The 22,076-nt window shown below is 38.5% G+C and overlaps 1 protein-coding gene across 1 annotated transcript; it reads left to right on the top strand.

Annotated features, from left to right (window-relative positions):
• Nucleotides 1–15,736: 15,736 nt before the first annotated feature.
• Nucleotides 15,737–16,996, top strand: LOC127804439 (uncharacterized). Its single transcript, XM_052341302.1, has 2 exons — nucleotides 15,737–16,802; nucleotides 16,866–16,996. The coding sequence occupies exons 1-2, from the start codon at nucleotides 15,737–15,739 to the stop codon at nucleotides 16,994–16,996; spliced, it is 1,197 nt and encodes a 398-aa protein (XP_052197262.1).
• The last annotated feature ends 5,080 nt before the right edge of the window (nucleotides 16,997–22,076 follow it).

Below are 22,076 nucleotides of genomic sequence, written 5' to 3' on the forward strand. Positions count from 1 at the left end.
GGCAAGCTTATTGATAGGCTGACCTACTTTCATAGCCAGAGAATGGGCGAACTTAGTTTGTAATACCCAGACTCCTTCATATATAATATTTTAGAATTTGTGAAATTTTAAGTCAAAACGTAATTTTTTGTACATTAAGGGCCAAAGCGTAATTTAAAAATCTTGGGCAAAAGTGGTGAAACGATTATGGAAAAGATAGAAATTAGGGACAAAAATGTGGAAATGAAGTTTAGGGTCTCGTAAACTCAAAGGATTTGCAAAATAGGGCACAAAATGCAATTTTTGTGTAATCGGGCCTAAGTGTAGTTTGTTAGTTTTGGACGAAGGAGGTCAAAATAAGGTTTTCTCTAAAGTTTCGAGGGTGCAATGAAGATTTTGGAACTCTAAGGGCTTGATGGAAGTGTTGGAAGGTCTAGGAGTTTCAAGGGAAGGTCCAAACTGTGTTTGAAAATTAAATGGGGGGGTCAAAGTGTAAATTAAAAAAGTCAGTTGTGAAACCTGCCAATTTCTGGCCAGCCATATTGTCATCGTCGACCAGCCACCTGTGGCCATTGGGAAATTCACCCAAGGGGTCCAAGAGGTGCCCCAGATCATGATGAATCAATCGGTGGTAGCCATTGGTCAAGATCAGCTGTGATGCGATCAAAACTAATGAGAAAAGTGACTGAAAAAATTAATCAGCAAGTCAAGGCATTTTTCTCATGATTTAAGGCTACTCGAGCCACTTAGTGGCTAGATCTAGACCTTGGGAGTGAAGTGAACTTGAAATTTGGCAGTTAGCAACCAAGAGTTGGCTATAAATAAAGGGTTCCATACCGAGGGTTTTATTTAAGTTTTTGCTTCGAATTCGTGTTATTTGAGAGGGAATCAAGTGTTTTGGATAAGGGGCTTTTATTTCTTGTATTTTAGAGAGAAGTTTTGGAGAGTTTGGGAGCATTTGGTATAGGTTTAAGTGAGGTTCAGAGGCTTCGTCAGAAAATTGGGTTTCGCCGGAACTAGACCTGTAAGCGGCCATTTGAGCCTTTTCTAGTGGTGGTTTCAGGCATCTCAAGACACCCCTAGGACCGACGTGAGAAGCTTTCAAGGTGGTAGGGTCAGATTGACCATCGGAGTTGTTGCCAGCAACCGAAGCTAAAGAAGACGACTGGAGAAGATAACCTGCGTGCGCTGCACGCACAAACTCCACTCGTAGGCGCACTTGGCACGTAAGGGCATGTGAGATATGGGAAATTTTTGAAATTATTTTTATAATTTTTAAAAAATTATTTTAGGATACCTATGGTAAAATATTTGGTGAAAATGGATGATAGATATTTATTATGGAATTTTGAAGAAAAAGGGTTTATGGAAAATGGAAAAAAATACTAAAAAATTGAGGAAAATATGGAAATACTGATTTCCTTGGATACAACGTTGGTCAGTAGGTGATTTGTCCATCAGGCTCGAGGATTGCACGACATTCAAAATCAACACATGTTTTGAGGTTTTAGTGTAAATTGTGTTAAGGTGAGCGGTTCGATCCAACACTTGGTTTTTAGTTAATTTCAAATGATTTTGGCTTGTGATTGGTTAGTGAGTAGTTTTACCCTCCAAACCTTGGGTTGTTCCATGTGAACATGATTGGTAAGTGAGTGGCTTTACCCTCTAAACATTGGATTGTTGCATGTGAATGTATTGCCCAAATTGTCTTTGATTTACCTTCATATTAAGCATGTTGTATTTTGTTACATGATGCGTCAACTGAGTATGTTTCATAAAAATTCATGGTGTGTGTTTTTTTTTATGGCATTAATATGTTTGTAATCATGTCATTATTGTAATGTTTGGTGGGACAGGATGGGGTCTCCTTGAGAATATCACTACGTTAATCTCGCTGGAGCTGTGGAATGGGTTTCCATGGGTGACAGCCGATATGCACCCCGGGGATTAAGTATGCTGAGGTGTTTTCTCTAGGTTGACATGTTTATTTGCATATGCCATGCTCATGATCTTACATGCATTCTATAAAACTATTTTGAGCCATCACTTAGATGTTTCAGTATCTAATCTAAGTTATGCCCCTAGAACATTCAAACATTCCAAACGGGGATTGCAACAAGGGCAAAGGTATGGGCAGTTGAAGGCCAATGGAAAGCGAGCGTGATAGACACTATTTACATTTCCAAGTCATGTAATCCTTATTTGATTTAGAAGACAATATGTATGAACAGTTTTGGTAATTTATGATATCTAGTCTTATTATTTCTTGTAATACCCAAAGTTTTTCTAGGCATTGTTGTTCAAGAAGTAAAGCGTTTCCTTGGAAGTTGAAGGATACAGTTGATACATGTGAAGTTCATGGGTAATCGCCGAGGAACAAATGAAGGATTTTCTAAAAGATCATGGAGACTACCGTAGGGGGGCATCATCTTAAGGGATTTTGGAAAGGTTTAAGGGGTTCTAGGGCCCAAGTGTTATAAATACAAAGGACTTTCTGGGCTAAAGAGTTATTTGAGAGAAACTTAAAATATTTTGTAACTAAACACTTAAGGAAACCAAGTGAGCTAACTTGTAGTTAGGGAAGTAATCATGAGCAATGATGGTAAATGTAGAAAATGTAATTTACCATGTGGGATGTAATGATGGGGAATCTTCAAAATCAAATTAAGCATGTGGTGGCACAAATCTCTAGGGACACGTGGCACGATCCTACGAAAGCAAAGATTTCCTAACTTATTCAAGTGATACATGGACATTTAATTCGAGGAGAGAGGGTGTTACACTTAGTGCCAGATCTGCCAAGGAGTTAAGGTTAGCCAGTAGGCTTAGCAGCAGACTCACGCGAGGGATCCAAGTTAGTCTCTTACTTTAACATAGAACTAGACTAGTGAACCTAGGTTAGTTCGGGGAGCCTTGCACTGGATCACCTTCGGGTATCTAAGGCGGCCATTCAGCCTTGTACGCGCTTCCCATATCTTCATGTCCTTTTTCAAACTCGCCTACCACAGAGGATCTAGGTTTGACTTGAGGTCGCTAACTGGAATTCTGTCGAACTTCTAAGTTTGTCGGGAGACTTGGCGTCGAATATACTAAAGAGTCTAGGTTAGCCCTTAGGCTTAGCACCGGACTGACGCAAGGGATCCAGGTTAGCCCCCAAGCTTAGCACCGGGCATTGCATCGAAATGCATCTAAGAATCAAGAAGGGTTTGGGGCTATTATGCCAAATCACTGCCAGGCGAGTTTGTCATATAAGGCTGACTGCAGCTTCGAGCTTTTCTTGGGTCCTTTCAGGTTTGTCTAACATAAGGGTTCTAGGTTAAACCTAGGGTCTTTCACCAGACTACTTGTAACACCCCCTCTCCTAGAACTGCCCGAGAAGAGGTGCTACAGGGAAATAAAATAAAACTAACTGATAAACTGAAATCTGATACCATAACTGAACATCTCAATTAACTGGAATAAAAACTCTGAGTCAAAACAGACTAAAAACCATAAACTCTGTCTAAGAGACAATCTCTCAACTAAAATATAAAATAGATCTAAATTGAGGAAATACTATAAAATTCAACAGACTCCCAGACATCTTTTATCTTGAGCGGCTCCACGTACACACACTATAGACCACTGCTGCTAGGCCCCACATCTGGTACTCTCCCACTAGAACCTGGAGGGGTGACGAGTATAAGGTGAGCTACAAACCTCAGCAAGTAATAAGCTGAAAAGAATAATTGAAGCTGAATCGAAAAATATCGATACTGATAAATAACTCACTAAACTTGTACTGTATAATCACTGTCTGATTGCATTCATAAAAATGTAATGCACATAAACTGTAAATTAAATGCAGGTATGCAACTTTGGCTCATAAGCCCACATAATCTGATAAAACATACCTGACTGATCTGAATCCTGTAAATAGAAAAAACTGTAAGCACATACTGTGGGCAAAACCCCTAGCCCCCTGGTTGCCACCAGGTGAGCAACTCATAAACTGAGCTGAAACTGAAACTGATGGGATCCCTACGGACTAAGTCGCCTGGCGCGCATAATGCAATGCAATACTCACATAAATGCTGGCACACAATATGTAGTGCTCCATATAAAGTCATGCTCAATGCTCATACCAAAATGTATGCATATAATCTCACAAATAATGCTAAACATGATATGATCTTCATCTATATATTGGAATACAAAGATTCTATGAATTATGATTTATGGTATGGGCATGATTAACTTGATAGATTCTGGCATTTAAATTCAATATTTGGAGGTATTGAATACATTACTTTTATTAAAACTTGGATTAAAACATCACTGGAAGTTTAAATTGGATTTCTGGAAAAGCTATTCGATATCAGGAGGGATATTCGAATATGATGAAAGACATTCGGATACACTGGCGCTCAATCAGAAACTATTCGGATATGAACTAGGACATCCGGATCTGATTCTGGCCATCTGGATATCTCACTGAGGCATTCGGATGCCACAAGAGACTATTCGAATACGAATTTCAACTTTTGAGGGAGGCATCCGGATATCAGGCGAGACATATGGACATTATCTTGACCTATCCGGATGTATAAATAAACCATCTAGATATCATACTCGAAGAACTTTAGATACATCCGGATACAATACAAGGTATCCGAATATTACTCATACAAAGTCTTAGACTCATCTGGATAAAACACGAAGCATCCGGATCTCACTAATAACCACTAGGCACAACCGGATATGACTCAAGGCATCCGGATACTACTCACACTCACTGCTAGAAACATCTGGATACGAAAACAAAGCATTCGGATATTATTGGGCTATCCAGATATGAACAAGAGTTATCTAGATATTACTCATGGTAGGCACTGGACTCATCCGAATATTATACAACCATCCAGATATATTGCTAAGCCATCCGGATATGCCCAAGGGCCATCCGAATGTCACTCACAGAAAACTTTTTGACTCATCCGGATAGACTCTATTCCATCCGGATATGGAAGAACTCATCCGGATATCTACAACTATTTTTTATGAACATGAACGATTATAGAGGCTATGTTCTTGATCAAAACTCAATGAAACTATGCCATTCTAAAAGAAATCTTGGAAACATGAATCCCAACTGGTATGAAACAATATTAAGGATGATTCAACAATGATATTTGGAAGAATCGCTGTATAACTCATGCACATCTATCTCATGCATTCACTATTTACGTGTGTATATATATATATATACACGCACTGCAATTGATATAAAATTTGAGAACTCAATGAAGAACTGGAATAATCTGAAAAACTGATATGGACCTGTAATGGAAGGGATTACGGGAAGAATACGTGCCTGATAGAACTCTCAGATTGAACCCTGGAGCGATCCTGAAGACTCTAGCAAGCCTCTGCTATCTCTTGGCCTCTCTGTTCTTCACACGACGTGAAGAAAAGCTAAGCTAATGGGCTCTATATATAGACATAAAGCCCTAGATCACACTTCTTCTACAACTTGGACTCCTTCTCCAAATCTAACTAGGAGACTCTCAATCCAAATCCATCTCATACATGGATTCTCATTCTCCCTTAAATACATAATCTCACTTAATTAATAATAATACAAAAATTATTATTAAAATTCTCAAATAATAATAAAACTCCAAAATTACCTTCATGCCCTTGCATTTAATTTTCATAAAATAAATGCCATTTTAATGCTATTTAAATACTATTCTCTTAATTAAAGATCTAAATTGCCACCTTGGCAAATTCCTTTAACTCTAACATTAAAAAGAAATAAATATTATTCTTTTCCTTCAAAATCTCTAAATTGCCACATTAAATAATTAATTGGCAAAATCTCTTAATCAAATACTTCAACAATTAATTAAATTATTCTTGAATAAATACTAGGCCCTCTAACAGGTCGTTACACTACCACCGGCCGTTCCAAGTTTTTTCAGGAGGCCTAGCGTCGGATCTACCAAGGAGTTAAGGTTAGCCCTTAGACTTAGCACCAGACTCACATGAGGGATCCAAGTTAGCCTGCGGGTATTGCATCAGAACGTATCCTGGAATCCGGGGGAGTCCGTGGTCTTAGCACCAGATAGCCACTTGTCAAGCTGGGCCCTTTAGGACATAATCTCCCCATTAACTCTCCTGTTTTGTCGCTATTGAGCTTGGTAACGTCAGGGCTAATCAAAATTGACTCTCTGTCATGGTCCCTACATCACACATTATAATGGCTATACATATGTATGGACACAATATACAAGGGATATAATGACCCATCAGAACGCCTAGGATTTTATTGAGAATTATTTAATTAATTTTTTTAAATGTTGGGTTAAGAAGGATTTTTTCCAAATAAATATTTAAGGGGAGATATTAGGAATTTTAAATGTGAGAATAACATTAAATGGCATTTAGATTATATGCAAAATACATACAGGGACAGGAAGGTAATTCAGTCGAGAAGTTATCCAAGTGACACATGGATAACTTCTCGACTTGGGACATTTAATGATGTCGAGAAACAGTGATGCATCATCTCACATATTTACAGATTAATTACAGTATACATCATATGGACTTCTATCTAGTTTCATCCAATCATTACATTAATAACAAGAAACTAATATAACGACTTCTTGTAGAATTAAATAACTCTTTATAAATATGATTGCAAATGTCAGTGTACAATTTTCCCAATCTGATTAGGTCTAGAGCACCTACACTAACAATTGGATTGCAAAAGTTTCAACACGAAATGCCATAGGTGGGCACTAGGCTTCGTCTTTCCCTTCACTCTAATCGAGAAATCGGTCCCAAACACAGCGAAATGGGACCCAAAACCCGAGTGAGCTTCACGTTTCTTCAGCTCGCCTCATAACAAGCCAAATGTTATCCAGGCACAAAACTAACGCATCAAACATCCACTGAGTACTTGGGATTTATGGGAACATACCTTTTCTATCCTTACCTGATTCGAAACTCAGCTTCACCAACTAAAGCCATATACGTCAAGCAATCTCACAAACACCTGTCACACTATGGTGATTACAATAACTAGATACATTTAGCGCTCAACAACATTTACATTCACAATCAAGATTACATACATAATAATTGCATAACATACAACTCGGGCAACACCGCTAGTCGCCACATCAGCCTCCCGCCACTATCCCTATTGGCATCCTGAACTTGCAACATCTACAACATAAGGTAAAACCTCATGAGTCATAAGACTTAGTAAGGATGCAATGCATAAGTAAATGAAGCACGAGAGAGCATGTAATGCAAAAATACAATGCAAAACGGGTAGTCTTCCATGCCCTCGTAACCTCTTTAGGTTAAGGCATCGACCAACCCTTCCCACAACACTAGTCCTCCATATGGCCATATTTACACTAGAACTCATACCATGCAAGTGTTACAACTACATGCAACTCATAATGAAAACATTTACAAAGCAAGCAAGACCACCTTACCTGGCTCAAAGCTTCATCTCTGCCTCGGCACGAACTCCAGCTTGAGCCTCGAACTCTTTTAGGACCATCGCCTCCCTAGTCGACCCTAGATGCAACCACAAAAAACATAACTCCATTAACATCAGACATTAAACCAATGCCCTCAACTTAGCCGTACACCTCAAAACTAACCCTCAACAAATTTCCAAAACAACCTTGACCCAGGGTTTTTACCCAACCAACATTCCTTCTACATTAACTCACATAATGGAAATTAATCGAAAATAAATTTAATTAATTTACCTTACCCGATCTGAAGGAGAAAACTAGCTAACTACCCACACTAGAGTTGCCTAATGGGAAGCTATTTTGCGCTCAAAACCCCATTTTCGAGTCTCTGGCACACTCCTCGAGCCCCAAAATAATTTTCAAAATTTTCTCCTAGCTTTCTGGAATTTTTTAATTTTTTTTTCTGTCTTTCTTCCTTATTCATCTTCTTCTTCCTCATTCTTCTCCACCGTGCATGGCCATTCGCCCGCACACGCTGCCGCCGACTTCTAGCCCAGCTAGCCCTCCTTCGACCACCGCCACTTGCCCGAGGCCATTGGTCGGCCACCGCTAGTCGGACCTAGCCATCACGTGACTGCCTCCACTGATGCTAGCCTCCCTGCGCATGACCGGCTGCCATGGCCGATGCTTGCGTTTGTTGCAACCAGCTACTACCTCTGACTCTAGCTACCGTCGGTGCCTCCACCGCGAGCTGCTGCAACCCACGCCTGAGCCGCCGTCGGCCTTTGCTACTCTTCCAGACTCCATTACTGGCCATCGCTGCCTTAAACCGCCGTTGTCAACTCCAATTGGAGCCGCTTCTAGCGACGACCACTATTGCCAGTTGCTCCTCACCGGACAACCACCACCTCTACCCCTCTCACTGTAACGCCCCACTTTTCTTTTTCCAAGATACACATACAAAGATGCATGATGATGCTAGCAACCACATGGTAATCAAAGGGTGTTTATGGAAGCCTTTGCCAACGGAAGCAAAGGATTGAACCTAAAAGCTTTATAAAACCATAAGCTAGATATTTAAGGCTTCCACTATATGCTTTTAACACAAAAACCACCTGAAAAGCCATAATACAACTTGAAAATCTAGGGATTATTCAGGCTCCCTTTTACAATAAGTAAAACTCACACTAAAGTCACAGTACAACACTTTTACAATTAAAACGTAGAATAACTAGCTATCCGAGAACCACTTCCTTTCCTTTCCTCTGACTTGATTCCGGGGCACCTGTCACGACTAACCCACCTGGAACGTTGAATGTTCCAGGGGTATGAGACACCCAAGTTAGATAGTTATATCTAAGTGAGTGCAAGAAGAAGAGATAGCATGCATGTAAATGAGATATGCAAAATGATATGAAACCGCCTGTGTGGTAGTGACACCGAGGTGTTGCAATCACCCCCGCTAATCAATCATGTTCTCATATCTTCAAGACTTTTCACCAGACTAACATGAGATCCTGACTTCAGCTAGCCACACACACCAAATGATGCATGACAAAGAAGAGAAAATGCTTGATTTAAAGGAAAGTCATGCTTATGCAAGTAATCACCCTTACCCGTGTGAAGATAAAATGTTCGGTATGTAATATAAAGATGCAAGAAGCACTCATCCTGCTGGTTCGGAAGCGCTAAGGTACTGTTCACAGGGTTTGGGAAAGCTTTTCTACAAAAATAACATAACTTCGAAACTCAAACCTAAAATATTTTCACATGGGGTCCTATGGAAAAATTTAAGGGCCAAGACTACAAAATTTGGGGCCAAGAGAGCCTTTCACGCGCCCTCACGGGCTGGAAGAAGGAGTCCCACGTGCTCCACTCGCGGCAGTCAGGTGGCGCATGAGCTGCACGCACCGCCCCTCCAACTTTGACGCCTTGTGGTTTTTTGGCCAGTTCTCCCTCGTCCAGACTCCTATTTGACTTTCGTTTGAACCCACACGACCCTTATTCAATTATCTATCTAACTACGAAAAGAAATTAGAATTACCTTGCTGTTTAGTCACTGTTTAACTCCTTTTACGGTGGCAGTTCAACTTTTTTGACGAAGCATTTTACCACTCTATTTTTGGGCAAAGTTTCTCCTCTCAACTCACCTCCTCTTTTCCTCTTGATTAATGGTGAGATTTTCCATTCCAAGGGCTTGGTATTTATAGGCATTTATGGCCAATCCAAGAGTGCCATGTGTCACTTGCCATGTGACACTTAGATAAGGTTGTAATAATCACTTTCGTAGGATTGCGCCAAGTGTCCCTTGAGATTTGAGCCATTTCTCTCCCTTGCGACATGTGTCCTTTTAAACATGTGCCACCACATGTTAATTTGGTTTTTCAAGATTCCTCATGATTATGTCTCCTAACTAAGTTAGCTTACTTGGTTCCTTTAACTAACTAGTCACAAGATATTTTAACTTCTTATAAATAACTCTTTAACCCAAAAACTTATTTGCACTTATATCCCTTGAGCCCTATAACTCCTTAAACTTCTCCAAAATACTTTAGATGATGCCCCCTCGCGGTAGTTTCCATGATTTTTCAAAAAACCCTTCATTCGTTCCTCGGCGATTACCTCGAAACTTCACGTGTATCCTTTGATTTCCAAGGAAACATTTTATTTTTTTGAACTACAATGCCTAGGAAAACTTCCGGTATTACACTCACTCTCTCTCTCTTACATGCCTCAGCTCTCTAGCTCTCCCGATCTCTCTATTCCCTTTATGTTTCTCAGATTCAAATATCATAGGGAGGAAGCTTCCTCCCCTCTTTCGCACATATATATATAATTACACACTTAACCACAATAATCCTCCATATTCCACTTAAAGATTCTAATAATTTCACTTGGACCCTCCAAGCCTCAAATAATTATCATCAAACCACAAAAATCTTGATTTCTTTAAAAATTAATATCTGACTTTTACTCGATAAAGTCAATTTCGTCCCTGCTCCTGCACGGGACCTTTTTTCCACCCGAAAACACTTAGAGAATTATTACCCTCGCAAAATCGAAGCACCCTTAGAGTCCTCTCAGCTTCCCGGAGGTCCCCTACGACCATTCGGTACTGGCACCCATTCATACTTATATAGAATTTATTCTAAAAATTAATCCTGATCGGACTGCTTCCAGCATCATTAACCTCACATCGAAACGCTCACCGATCTCATGCCCCATTCCCTGGACATCCAAGTCCTAGGGCCTTCCCTGCCGTCAATTCAACAATTTTTATTAATTAATTTATCGAAATCGACCTTTGGGCTTTCCAAATAACCAAAAATCATATCCTTTCCATCACCATGTAATACCGAGTATTACATTCCACCCTCCTTAAAAGAATTTTGTCCTTAAAATTCACTTTACCTTACTCTTCTACTCAAGACAAATACATTCTCGAGCTATTTTTTTTTTTTTTAAATTTCCATACTCGAGATTCTCATAGCTCAACCATTGCTCACCTTTCCCTTTAGCTATCCTTACTTCGAGGTTTCACTTAGGCTACTGATACTCTCACCCTTAAGGATATTCATTGGTTGATGCCAGTTTGGCCTCCCGTCAAATCTCACAACTAATCACTGGTCATATCGTAGGACTACCACAATAATGTCCATCCTCTTGATGGATTTTCAACTGCCTCTAAACATCACTTTGCAGTCAACTTCCCATTTTCCACATCCAAGACATGACAATGCCAATTAACTCAGCAACACTACATCACTGATCAATCAACAACAATTTTACGTCGATCACACACTATAACGTTTCCATTGCCAATCACACATGGCCACAATTTTACACTGATCAAACACAATAATGTCTTAGCACTGATCAATCACAACAATGTCACTTCTAATGCCCATCGGGCACGTTGACACCCATTCCACCATAGCATTTCGTCATCAACCACATGCCTCCATAGCTTGAGTCGATACTTATGCCAACATCTCATTATCGATCGACTATAACTATGCTCGCACTATATGGGAAGCAACCATCTGGCTCTTCTAGCCATACTCTACCATTCTCATATGGTCTACTACCTTGACTAGCCAACCTCCATTCATTGCTATGAGTTAAGCATAATCCCACATACCCATACATCATAGTGGGTAACTTCATGCTTTAACCAATAACGTGCACTACCCGAGTCCACACCTCTAGCTTAACGAAGCACACGCCATACCACTCTCCCAACTAGGGATTCCATTCATGCTCAACAAAGATATTGAGGCTTTTCTTATTAACCGATTTGAATCGCCAACTGGGGTCACTTTCCCACATCTAGGAACTCTCATTGGGCAACCCCTCTTAAATGTTATGCACATCAGAGCCCAACACTAGTCTCCAACAGCATGGCCCAGGCTCCTCACTGATTGCATCGTACTCGTAGTATGACTCTGAGCCTTCGGGTCCTACCTTCACTACCTTAAGCTATCATGATTACACCACCACCCATGTAACGGTGTTCTAGCCAAGTTTACTAGCCTATTTTCAATTCCATTCGAACATTTCTATATTCCACAATTCCTCGACATAGCCTCACCCTCACAGGGCACGAGACTACATGGTCATCCCCTAACAGCTTACTTCTCAGCCCACAACTAACACTTGACTTTGAAAGTCTACCATGCACAATGGTACTCTTTGTCCTCCTCGACAATGTCATCACCATGACCACAACGAGACTCTTCCCAAGGTCATGGCATCTTAAATTTCACAGGTCGTCTTAACCTCCATCACCTCAATCTTGGATTAGCCTTTCCCTCATTACTTTGCCACTCATTAAATAGCTTACTAATCCCCGAGAAACTCCGGCTTCTCCTGAATTCCTCTTGTACCTTTCACTTCCAGCAAGCTCACACCATTTGGTTAGCAGCCGCATTGGCTCTAATGCAACCATCGTCCTCTAAGACAACCTCCTGTCATTGTTCGTCGCAGCATTCAGCCGCAACCACAGCTCTAGAGCCACCAGCGCCACTGGATGACCATTCTTACAATGTCGTGCGACCCTGGCCGGTTGCTACTATCACCAATCGGCACCTTCGGTCGCCACAGGCCACATCCAGCCGTCCATCGATCAACTCCACTAGCTGATTTCTTTCAGGACAATTAACCTTAAACCAGGAGGTTAATTCTCATCAATTTCCCAAACACCAAGGCATTCCCCTAGCAGTATCACTCATAACTATCAAGTGATCTCATTAGCATCGAAACCTCATTCATGAGAACCAATCCCATTCATAAACAACTCATTCGAGCTCTTTTTACCCATTGGCGAAATATCCAATTCGCCCTCAACATCCTGATGAGAATGTAAAATGCTATATTTTACTCCCTTAATGTTTAGTATTTTATAATTATTTAGTGTCTAAATTTACTCATTATTCTTATATTTTGATTTAGGAAGCAAAAGGAGGCATTAAATGAAAAACGAAGTTAATTCTGCTATTCTGGACAGTTTCGACACTGCTCCGTAATTTGGGCATAACTCTCTCGTACGAGCTCCGATTGAGATGATTCAAGATGCTACGAAAATACAAGAAAACTATATACAACTTTCATATTTTGATTTTACAGAGATTATGTCTTCCTGAAGGTCAAAATTGGGGTTAAATTTTGCTATAATTGCACAATTGGAAGAGAAATTAATGAAGAATGGGCCATGCACACGCTTTATATATTAATTATGAAGGCCCATATGCTATTAAATATAGTCATGAAGGCTTTTAGAATAGGATATTGGATGGAGGCAGTAAGGAGGCGCGCAGGAACGACGCATTATTTTCATTATTTTCTCTTGAGTTTTAATCCATGGCCTTGTGTGGCTAAGTTTTTATACTTGGTTTAAGGAAATGGAAGCCACGGAATCAATAAAGCTATGACATTTAATTTATTTTTATCATTCAATTTATGCTTTAAATATCGGATGTTCTTCTGTATCTATCTTCATGATTGTTTCATTTAATTACTAGAAGGCCTACTAGTTTATTATTCGTTGCAATCTACTACTAAGTTAGATATCAAATCCGTAATTGTTTGATCCATCTAATTTTTGAAGCAACTAAGATTTAATGATATGATGCATCAGAAATTATTAGATCTTAGGAAGAATGCTAGACTAAATTAAATGCAACCGCTTGTGCTTGTGTTGGTTAGTTTCATCGATCTCTCTAACTCGTAAGGCTACTATTAGATTAAACCTTTAGCACTTGTCTTGGGTTATTTAATAGTTGGGGTTGATTAGATCGCTTGTTTTCTAATTAACTATGACTAAGGAGATATAGGAAAATAATTCTAACGGTGAATATTTAGAGTTTGAATTGATATATATTTGTATCAACGATCAGATGTAAGATTCTGATGGTGGATGTTAACTTAGACCAAGGTTTGTTCTTTTAATTGATTTTGATATTTTAATTTGATTGATTAGTTGTTATTCTTAAAATTGATTTCGTTATACTCAAACCCCCCATCAGTGTTCACATAGCATAAAACTAGGCTAGATACTCTCCGTGGTAACGATCCTTACTCGCACTACTACATATATTTTTAGGAGTACAGGTTTTATTTTTGGTTGCCTATGACAGCACACCAAATTTTGGCACCATTGCTGGGGAGTGATTTTAGTTTATTTTTGTGCTTATTGTGATCCTTATTTTGTTTTTGAAATTTTCAAAAAAAAAATAAAAAAAAAAATATATAAAAAGAATCTTGATTGTTTGTGATATAGCATAGAATTCTTACTTATTTTCATCACTTTATATTTTTCCTGATTTATTTTTCATTGTTTATCAAAGTTTCCTTGATTGTTCATGCTTGTAACTCAATCTTCCAATCAAGGTGATTTTCAATACAATCCAGAAATAGAGAGGACTTTGCGCAAGTTAAGGAGGGAAGCTTGGAGAAATTTTGAAGAGAACAGTCTAGCTCTTTATTCCCTATTTGCTAGTGATTTTTATTTAGAAGAGGAAGAAGTCATGGCTGGAAATCGAACTTTGAAAGAACTTGTCGCCCCTGACTTGAATCAACAACCCTTATGCATAACGTTCCCTACTTTAGATGCTACTACTACTTTTGAGTTAAAATTTGGACTAATACATCTCTTACCCACTTTTCATGGCCTTGCAGGTGAAGATCCTCACAAGCATCTAAAGGAGCTTCATGTGGTATGTTCGAGTATGAGACCCATGGGGGTGACAGAAGAGCAAATTAAATTGAGAGCCTTTTCGTTTTATTTGAAGGATTTGGCTAAGGATTGGCTCTATTATCTACCCTCCGGGAGTGTTACCACATGGAATGAGACGAAGAGGTTGTTTTTAGAAAAATATTTCCTAGCTTCAAGGCGACTGACATTCGAAAATAAATTTGTGGTGTAAGGCAATACAACGGAGAATCCCTACACGAATACTGGGAACACTTCAAGAAATTATGTGCAAGTTGCCCCCATCATCAAATCAGTGAGCAACTACTTATCCAGTATTTCTATGAGGGCCTTCTACCCATTGATAGTAACATGATTGATGTCTCTAGTAGAGGAGCTTTGGTGGATAAAACTCCTGAGGCCGCGAGAAACTTGATTGCAAATATGGTGGCCAATTCTTAACAATTTGGAACTAGGCTTGACCCTCCATCAAAGCATGTCAATGAGGTAAATATTTCTTCCCTTGAATAATAAATTGTGAGTTTAACTTCTCTTGTTCGTCAAATGGCTGTAGGTAGTATGCAAACAGAAAGGCTTGTGGAATTTGTTCGGTAGTAGGGCATCCAATTGATATGTGCCCAACTTTTCAAGAGGATCCCATTGAGTAAGTAAATGCAGTAGGTGGTTTTCCTGGACAACCGCAAAAGAAGTATGATCCCTATTCGAGCACGGTGGTTTTCCTAGACAACCGCAAAGGAAGTATGATCCCTATTCGAGCACGTATAACCCAGGATGGAGGGATCACCCTAATCTTAGCTATTGGAATCCACAAGTACATCATCATGTGACTCAAAACTACCCAAGTTTCCAACAATATAAGGAGCCATACCCTCCTAGAGAACAACTGGGCCAAACTTCTAATTCTGGTACGTCTTTAAAAGATATTGTTAAATCTTTTACTACTAATACTTTGCAATTTCAACAGGAGACAAGGGCCAGTATTCAAAATTTGGACAATCAGGTCAGTTAGATGGCAACTGCAATTAATTGACTAGAGGCACAAAGTTCGAAGAAATTATCCTCTCAAATGGTGGTAAATCCAAGAGAAAATGTAAGTGCAATCGTTCTGAGAAGTGGTAAAGAGGTTGAGATTCCAGTAAAGGAAACCCCTACATCATTAAAGCAAGAGAAGGAGAAAAACATCGTTGCAGATAAGAACATTCCCAATGACAATGACGTACCTAAGTTTAAGTTTTCGCCTCTTTCTGATTATAAACCAGTACCTCCTTTTCCTCAGGCTTTAGTAAAATCTAGAAAAGATGAGCAAAATAAAGATTTGTATGAGACTTTTCGTAGATGTGAGGTAAATATTCCACTTTTAGATGCTATGAAACAAGTACCTCGTTATGCTAAATTCTTGAAAGAATTGTGTACAATTAAGAGGAAACAAAAGCTTAAAAGATATGAGAAGGTGAGAGTAGGGGAGAATGTTTCTGCAATTATTCAAAGAAAACTCCCTGCGAAGTGCAAAGATCTAGGTATGTTTACTATCCCTTGTACGATAGGTAACACTAGCTTTGAGAAGGTCATGTTAGATTTAGGAGCTTCTATTAATGTCATGCCATATTCTATATATGCTTCTTTGAAACTTGGACCTTTGAATAAAACTGGTGTTGTGATTCAATTGGCTGATAAATCTAATGCCTATCCCAAGGGTGTAGTTGAGGATGTCCTTGTGCAAGTTAATGAATTGGTTTTCCCTGTTGATTTCTATGTGCTTGATATGGAGAATGATGATCAAACTACTCCTATTTTGTTAGGAAGACCATTCCTAAAGACATCCAAGACTAAGATAAATGTTCATAGTGGCACACTTACCATGGAATTTGATGGTGAAATTGTTAATATTTATGATGCCATGAAATTTTCTTATGATGATAATTCTGTTTATTTTATTGATGTGATGGATGAAAGTGGAGAACACAGGAAGTTGCAACTACAAGAGTTAGAGGAAATTCACAATGATGCCTATGAGAGTGCAAGGATTTATAAGGAAAAGACGAAGGCTTTTCATGACAAGATGATCTCTAGGAAAGAGTTTAAAATTGGTCAAAAAGTCCTCCTAGACCATTCATGGCTTCGTTTGTTCCCAGGTAAGTTGCATTCTCATTGGATTGGTCCTTTTGTTGTTACTAATGTTTTTTCTCATGGTGTAGTCGGAATTCAAAGTTTGGCAACTTCCAAAGTGTTCAAGGTGAATGGCCATAGACTTAAGTCTTTCTATGAAGGTTTCCAAGAAGAGGATGTGCCAAAATTGAACCTTGAGGATCTAATTTATTCTGGTTAAAGAAGGAAGCATTGAGTCAAGCCAATGTCAATAAATAAAGGCGCTACTTGGGAGGCAACCTAAGGGGAGTTCGTTCTTTTTCTTCTTATTTTTTCATTTCTATTTTTTTTTCTTTTCTTTTCATTTCACCCTGCATTGGGGACAATGTAAGTTTTAAGTGTGAGGGAGGGGATAAAATCCATGGTTTTTCAATAATAAAAAAAAAACTATTTTCATTTTTGGTTGTGTATGCCATGAGCAAGATTCAATTAAGCTTGAAGAATTCATAACATGATTGAATAAGTAATCTTTCAACTTAGAATTAATTAGTCTAGTTATTTTCCTTGATGATGGTAGTGACTAAATTTGGTAGACAAAAGCTGGTGAGATTTTGAGCCTTTAGACTGACACATCCATATCAGTCTCACTATTTTCTTTCGTGTGAGATATTCTTCTGTGGATTTGTTTCTCTAAAACTTGCCTTGATTCTCTTTGAGGTCACATTGTCACGTGCATGCACGAACATGATTGAGGCCCTCTTTGTTATAAGCTACATTAGCCAAATAGCCTGCCTTGTAATTAATTTTTCCCTTTGCTGAACCCCTTTGAGCTTTATTAGCCGTTTTCATTTATTGTGAACCCAGGTTACAAGCTTTAAGCTTGAAGAATAATGTATATACCCAAGCTGTAGAGCTAGTGGAGCATTATTCATCATTGTGATGTATATGGTGTGCAAGGAATAAGTGTGGGGGAATTTGGATTTGTGGTATGGCTATGGCTGGTGAAATGGAACATGTTTTTATTCTCAATACGAGAGTTCTATTATTGAAGTATCTTTAAAAAAAATCAAAAAAAAAAGAAGGAAAAAAAAGAGAAAAGAAAAAAAAAAGAATAAAGGGAGTGAAGGAGGAAATTGCTTTTAATGTTACAAAATGTTCATGTTCATAATTTCTCCTAAAATTCAAAAGAAGGGGTATGTGTAAATGTGATACATATTATGGTGGAAGTTGTTGCAAAATATCATTCCCTGTTGCAAACAAAAAATGTTCCTTTTGAACGATCTCTTTTTTAATACAAGTGTTTTACATGGTTTAAATGCTTTAAAGCCAAATTGAAGAAGACACTGAATGGAGTGATTGGTTTTACATGTCTTATATATTCGAGCTTGAGTTGATTCATTTTACTCCACTAGTTTTGATGGCTTTTAAGCTACATTCCAAAATATTTCCCACCTTGGTCCTAAACCCCGTTACAACCCTGAAAATTCCTTATGATTTGTGTTATGCATGTGATCCATTGATGGAGAATGAGAAGATATGCAAGCCTATGGTAGATCATTTCCATTGGAATCAATTTGAGCGAAACACATACTGTAACACCCCCTCTCCTAGAACTGCCCGAGAAGAGGTGCTACTGGGGATAATAAAATAAACTAACTGATAAACTGAAATCTGATACCATGACTGAACATCTCAATCAACTGGAATAAAAACTCTTAGTCAATACAAACTGAAATGCATAAACTCTTACTGAGGGACAATCCCTCAACTGAAATATAAAATAAGATCTAATCTAAGTAAACTCTATAGAACTCAACAGACTCCTAGACATCTTTTATCTTGAGCGGCTCCACGTACACACACTACTGAACACTGCTGCTAGGCCCCACATCTGATACTCCCCTGCTAGAACCTGGAGGGGTGAAGAGTACAAGGTGAGCTACAAAAGCTCAGCAAGTAATAAGCTGGAAAGAATATTGAAGCTGAATCGAAGAATATCGATACTGATAAATAACTTACTGAACTTGTACTGTATATTCACTATCTGAATTGCATTCATAAAAATGTAATGCACATAAACTGTAAACTAAATGCAGGTATGCAACTTTGGCTCATAAGCCCACATAATCTGATAATACATACCTGTCTGAACTGAAACCTGCATACATAAAAACTGTAAGCACATACTGTGGGCAAAGCCCCTAGCCCCCTGGTTGCCACCAGGCGAGCAACTCATAAACTGAGCTGAAACTGAAACTGAAATTGAAACTGAAACTGATGGGATCCCCGCGGACAAGCCGCCTAGCGCGCATAATGCAATGCAATGCTCACATAAATGCTGGCACATGATATGTAGTGCTCCATATAAAGTCATGCTCAATGCTCATACCAAAATGTATGCACATAATCTCACAAAATAATGATGATCATGTCAAAATAAAATAATATTGAACATGATATGATCTTCATCTATATATTGGAATACAAAGATTCTATGAATTATGATTTATGGTATGGGTATGATTAACTTGTCATGTTCTGGCTTATGAATTCAATGTTGGAGGGTATTGAATACATTGATTGAATTAAACTTGAATTAGGATTCACTGGAAGCTAAATTGGATTTATGGAAAAGTCATCCGGATATCAGAAAGGATATCAGGATAAGAAGAAAGACATCCGGATATGAAGAAGGCTCATCCGGATACACTGACATTCAAAGAAGAAGCTATTCGGATATGAACTAGGACATCCGAATTTGATTCTGGTCATCAGGATATCTCACTGATGCGTTCGGATATAACTGGGGACTATTTGAATGAAAAATTCAACTTTTAAGGGAGGCATCCGGATATCAGGCGAGACATCCGAATATTATCTTGACCTTTCCGGATGTATAAACAAACCATCCGGATATCATGCTCGAAGAACTTTAGATACATCTGGATACGATACAAGGTATCTGGATATTAGAACTTAGAGTAATAGAACTTGCAATCCAAAATGGATGAGGATTAATAGAACTTGCAATCCAAAATGGATGAGGATTAATGGAACTTGCAATCCAAAATGGATAAGGATTAATGGAACTTGCAATCCAAAATGGATGAGGATTACTGGAACTTGCAATCCAAAATGGATAAGGATTAATCGAACTTGCAATCCAAAATGGATAAGGATTTATAGAACTTGCAATCCAAAATGGATAAGGATTAATCGAACTTGCAATCCAAAATGGATAAGGATTTATAGAACTTGCAATCCAAAATGGATAAGGATTTATAGAACTTGCAATCCAAAATGGATGAGGATTAATAGAACTTGCAATCCAAAATGGATGAGGATTAATAGAACTTGCAATCCAAAATGGATAAGGATTAACGGAACTTGCAATTCAAAATGGATAAGGATTACTGGAACTTGCAATCCAATATGGATAAGGATTACTAGAACTTGCAATCCAAAATGGATCAGGATTACTGGAACTTGTAATCCAAAATGGATGAGGATTAATAGAACTTGCTCATAACTTCACTGTTATACGCATATATATATATATACGTCTCTGCTTACTGATATAAAATCTGAGAACTCAATGAAGAACTGGAATCATCTGAAAAACTGATATAAACCTGTAATGGAAGGGATTACAGGAAGAATACTTGCCTGATAGAACTCTCTGATCGAACCCTGGAGCGATCCTGAAGACTCTAGCAAGCCTCTGCTATCTCTTAGCCTTTCTGTTCTTCACATAATGTGAAGAAAAGCTAAGCTATGGGCACTATATATAGACATAAAGTCATAGATCCCTTTCCTTTTATAACTTGGAATCCCTCTCCCAATTGAACTTTGAGACTCTCAAAACCTTCTCCTATTGGGACTATGAGACTCTTAATCCAATTCCATCTCATACATGGATTCTCATTCTTCTTTAAATACATAGTCCCACTTAATTAATAATAATACAAAAATTATTATTAAAACTCTCAAATAATAATAAAACTCCAAAATTACCTTCATGCCCTTGCATTTAATTTCTACAAAATAAATGTCATTTAAATGCTATCTAAATACTATTCTCTCAATTAAAAATCACTAGTTTGCCACATTGGCAAATTCCTTTAACTCCAACATTAAAAAGAGATAAATGCTATTCTTTTCCTTCAAAATCTCTAAATTGCCATATTAAATAATTAATTGACAAAATCTCTTAATCAATACTTCAATAATTAATTAAATAACTCCTGAAAAAATATTGGGCCCTCTAACGGGTCGTTACAATTTCTCCCCTCCTTAAAAGAATTTAGTCCTCCAAATTCGTACCTGGTTACTCAAACGAGGGGTAAAGACGCCTCATCTATTCTTCTAATTCTCACGTCGCCTCTTCTGACGAGTGTCGCTTCCAATTAACCTTAACAAGAGGAATTGATTGGTTCCTCAAAATCTTTTCTTTTCGCTCTAGAATACTGGTAGGCATCTCTTCATAAGACATATCTTCTCCATCTTCAAGAGTCTAAAAATCAATCACATGCTAAGGATCTGAAACACGTTATGAACATGGGACAACTGAGATGTCAAAGCTAACTCATATGCCAAAGTCCCTATCCGTCTCAAAATCTCGAACGGACCAATGTAACGAGGACTAAGCTTCCCTGTTACGCCAAATCTGCAAACTCCTTTAATAGGCATGACTCTTAACCAAACATGGTCGCCTACCTCAAACTTGAGGTCTTGATGTCGCTTATCTGCATAGCTCTTCTGTCTGTCTTGTGCTGTCTTCATTTTTGCTTTGATCACTCGGATCTTTTCTGTCGTTTGCTTGACAATTTTTGGACCTAATAAAGCCTATCACCAATCTCTTCCCAACATATCGACGATCGACATGGTCGCCCATACAAAGCCTCATAGGGTGACATTCCAATACTTGAGTGGAAACTATTATTGTAGACAAATTCTACCAAAGGTGGATACTCATCCCAACTAGCTTGGAAATCTAGAACATAAGCTCTGAACATGTTCTCGAGAGTCCTAATAGTCCTCTCTGACTGGCTATTTGTCTGCGGATCAAATACTGTATAAACTTCAACTGAGATCCCAATGCCTCATGCAAAGCTCCCCAAAAATGAGAATTAAAATGAGGATCTTGATCTGATACAATGCTGGATGAAACACCGTGTCACTTCACGATCTCCTCAATATCAATTCTTGCAAATCTATTCAATGGGTAAGTCTTCTTAATAGGCAGAAAATGGGCTAATTTAGCCAAACCAACAATAATCACCCATATAGCATCATAGCCTCTAATCGTCCTGGTAAACCCA

Source organism: Diospyros lotus, chromosome 6 (genome assembly GCF_014633365.1).
Source record: "Diospyros lotus cultivar Yz01 chromosome 6, ASM1463336v1, whole genome shotgun sequence".
NCBI classification, from domain to species: Eukaryota; Viridiplantae; Streptophyta; class Magnoliopsida; order Ericales; family Ebenaceae; genus Diospyros; species Diospyros lotus.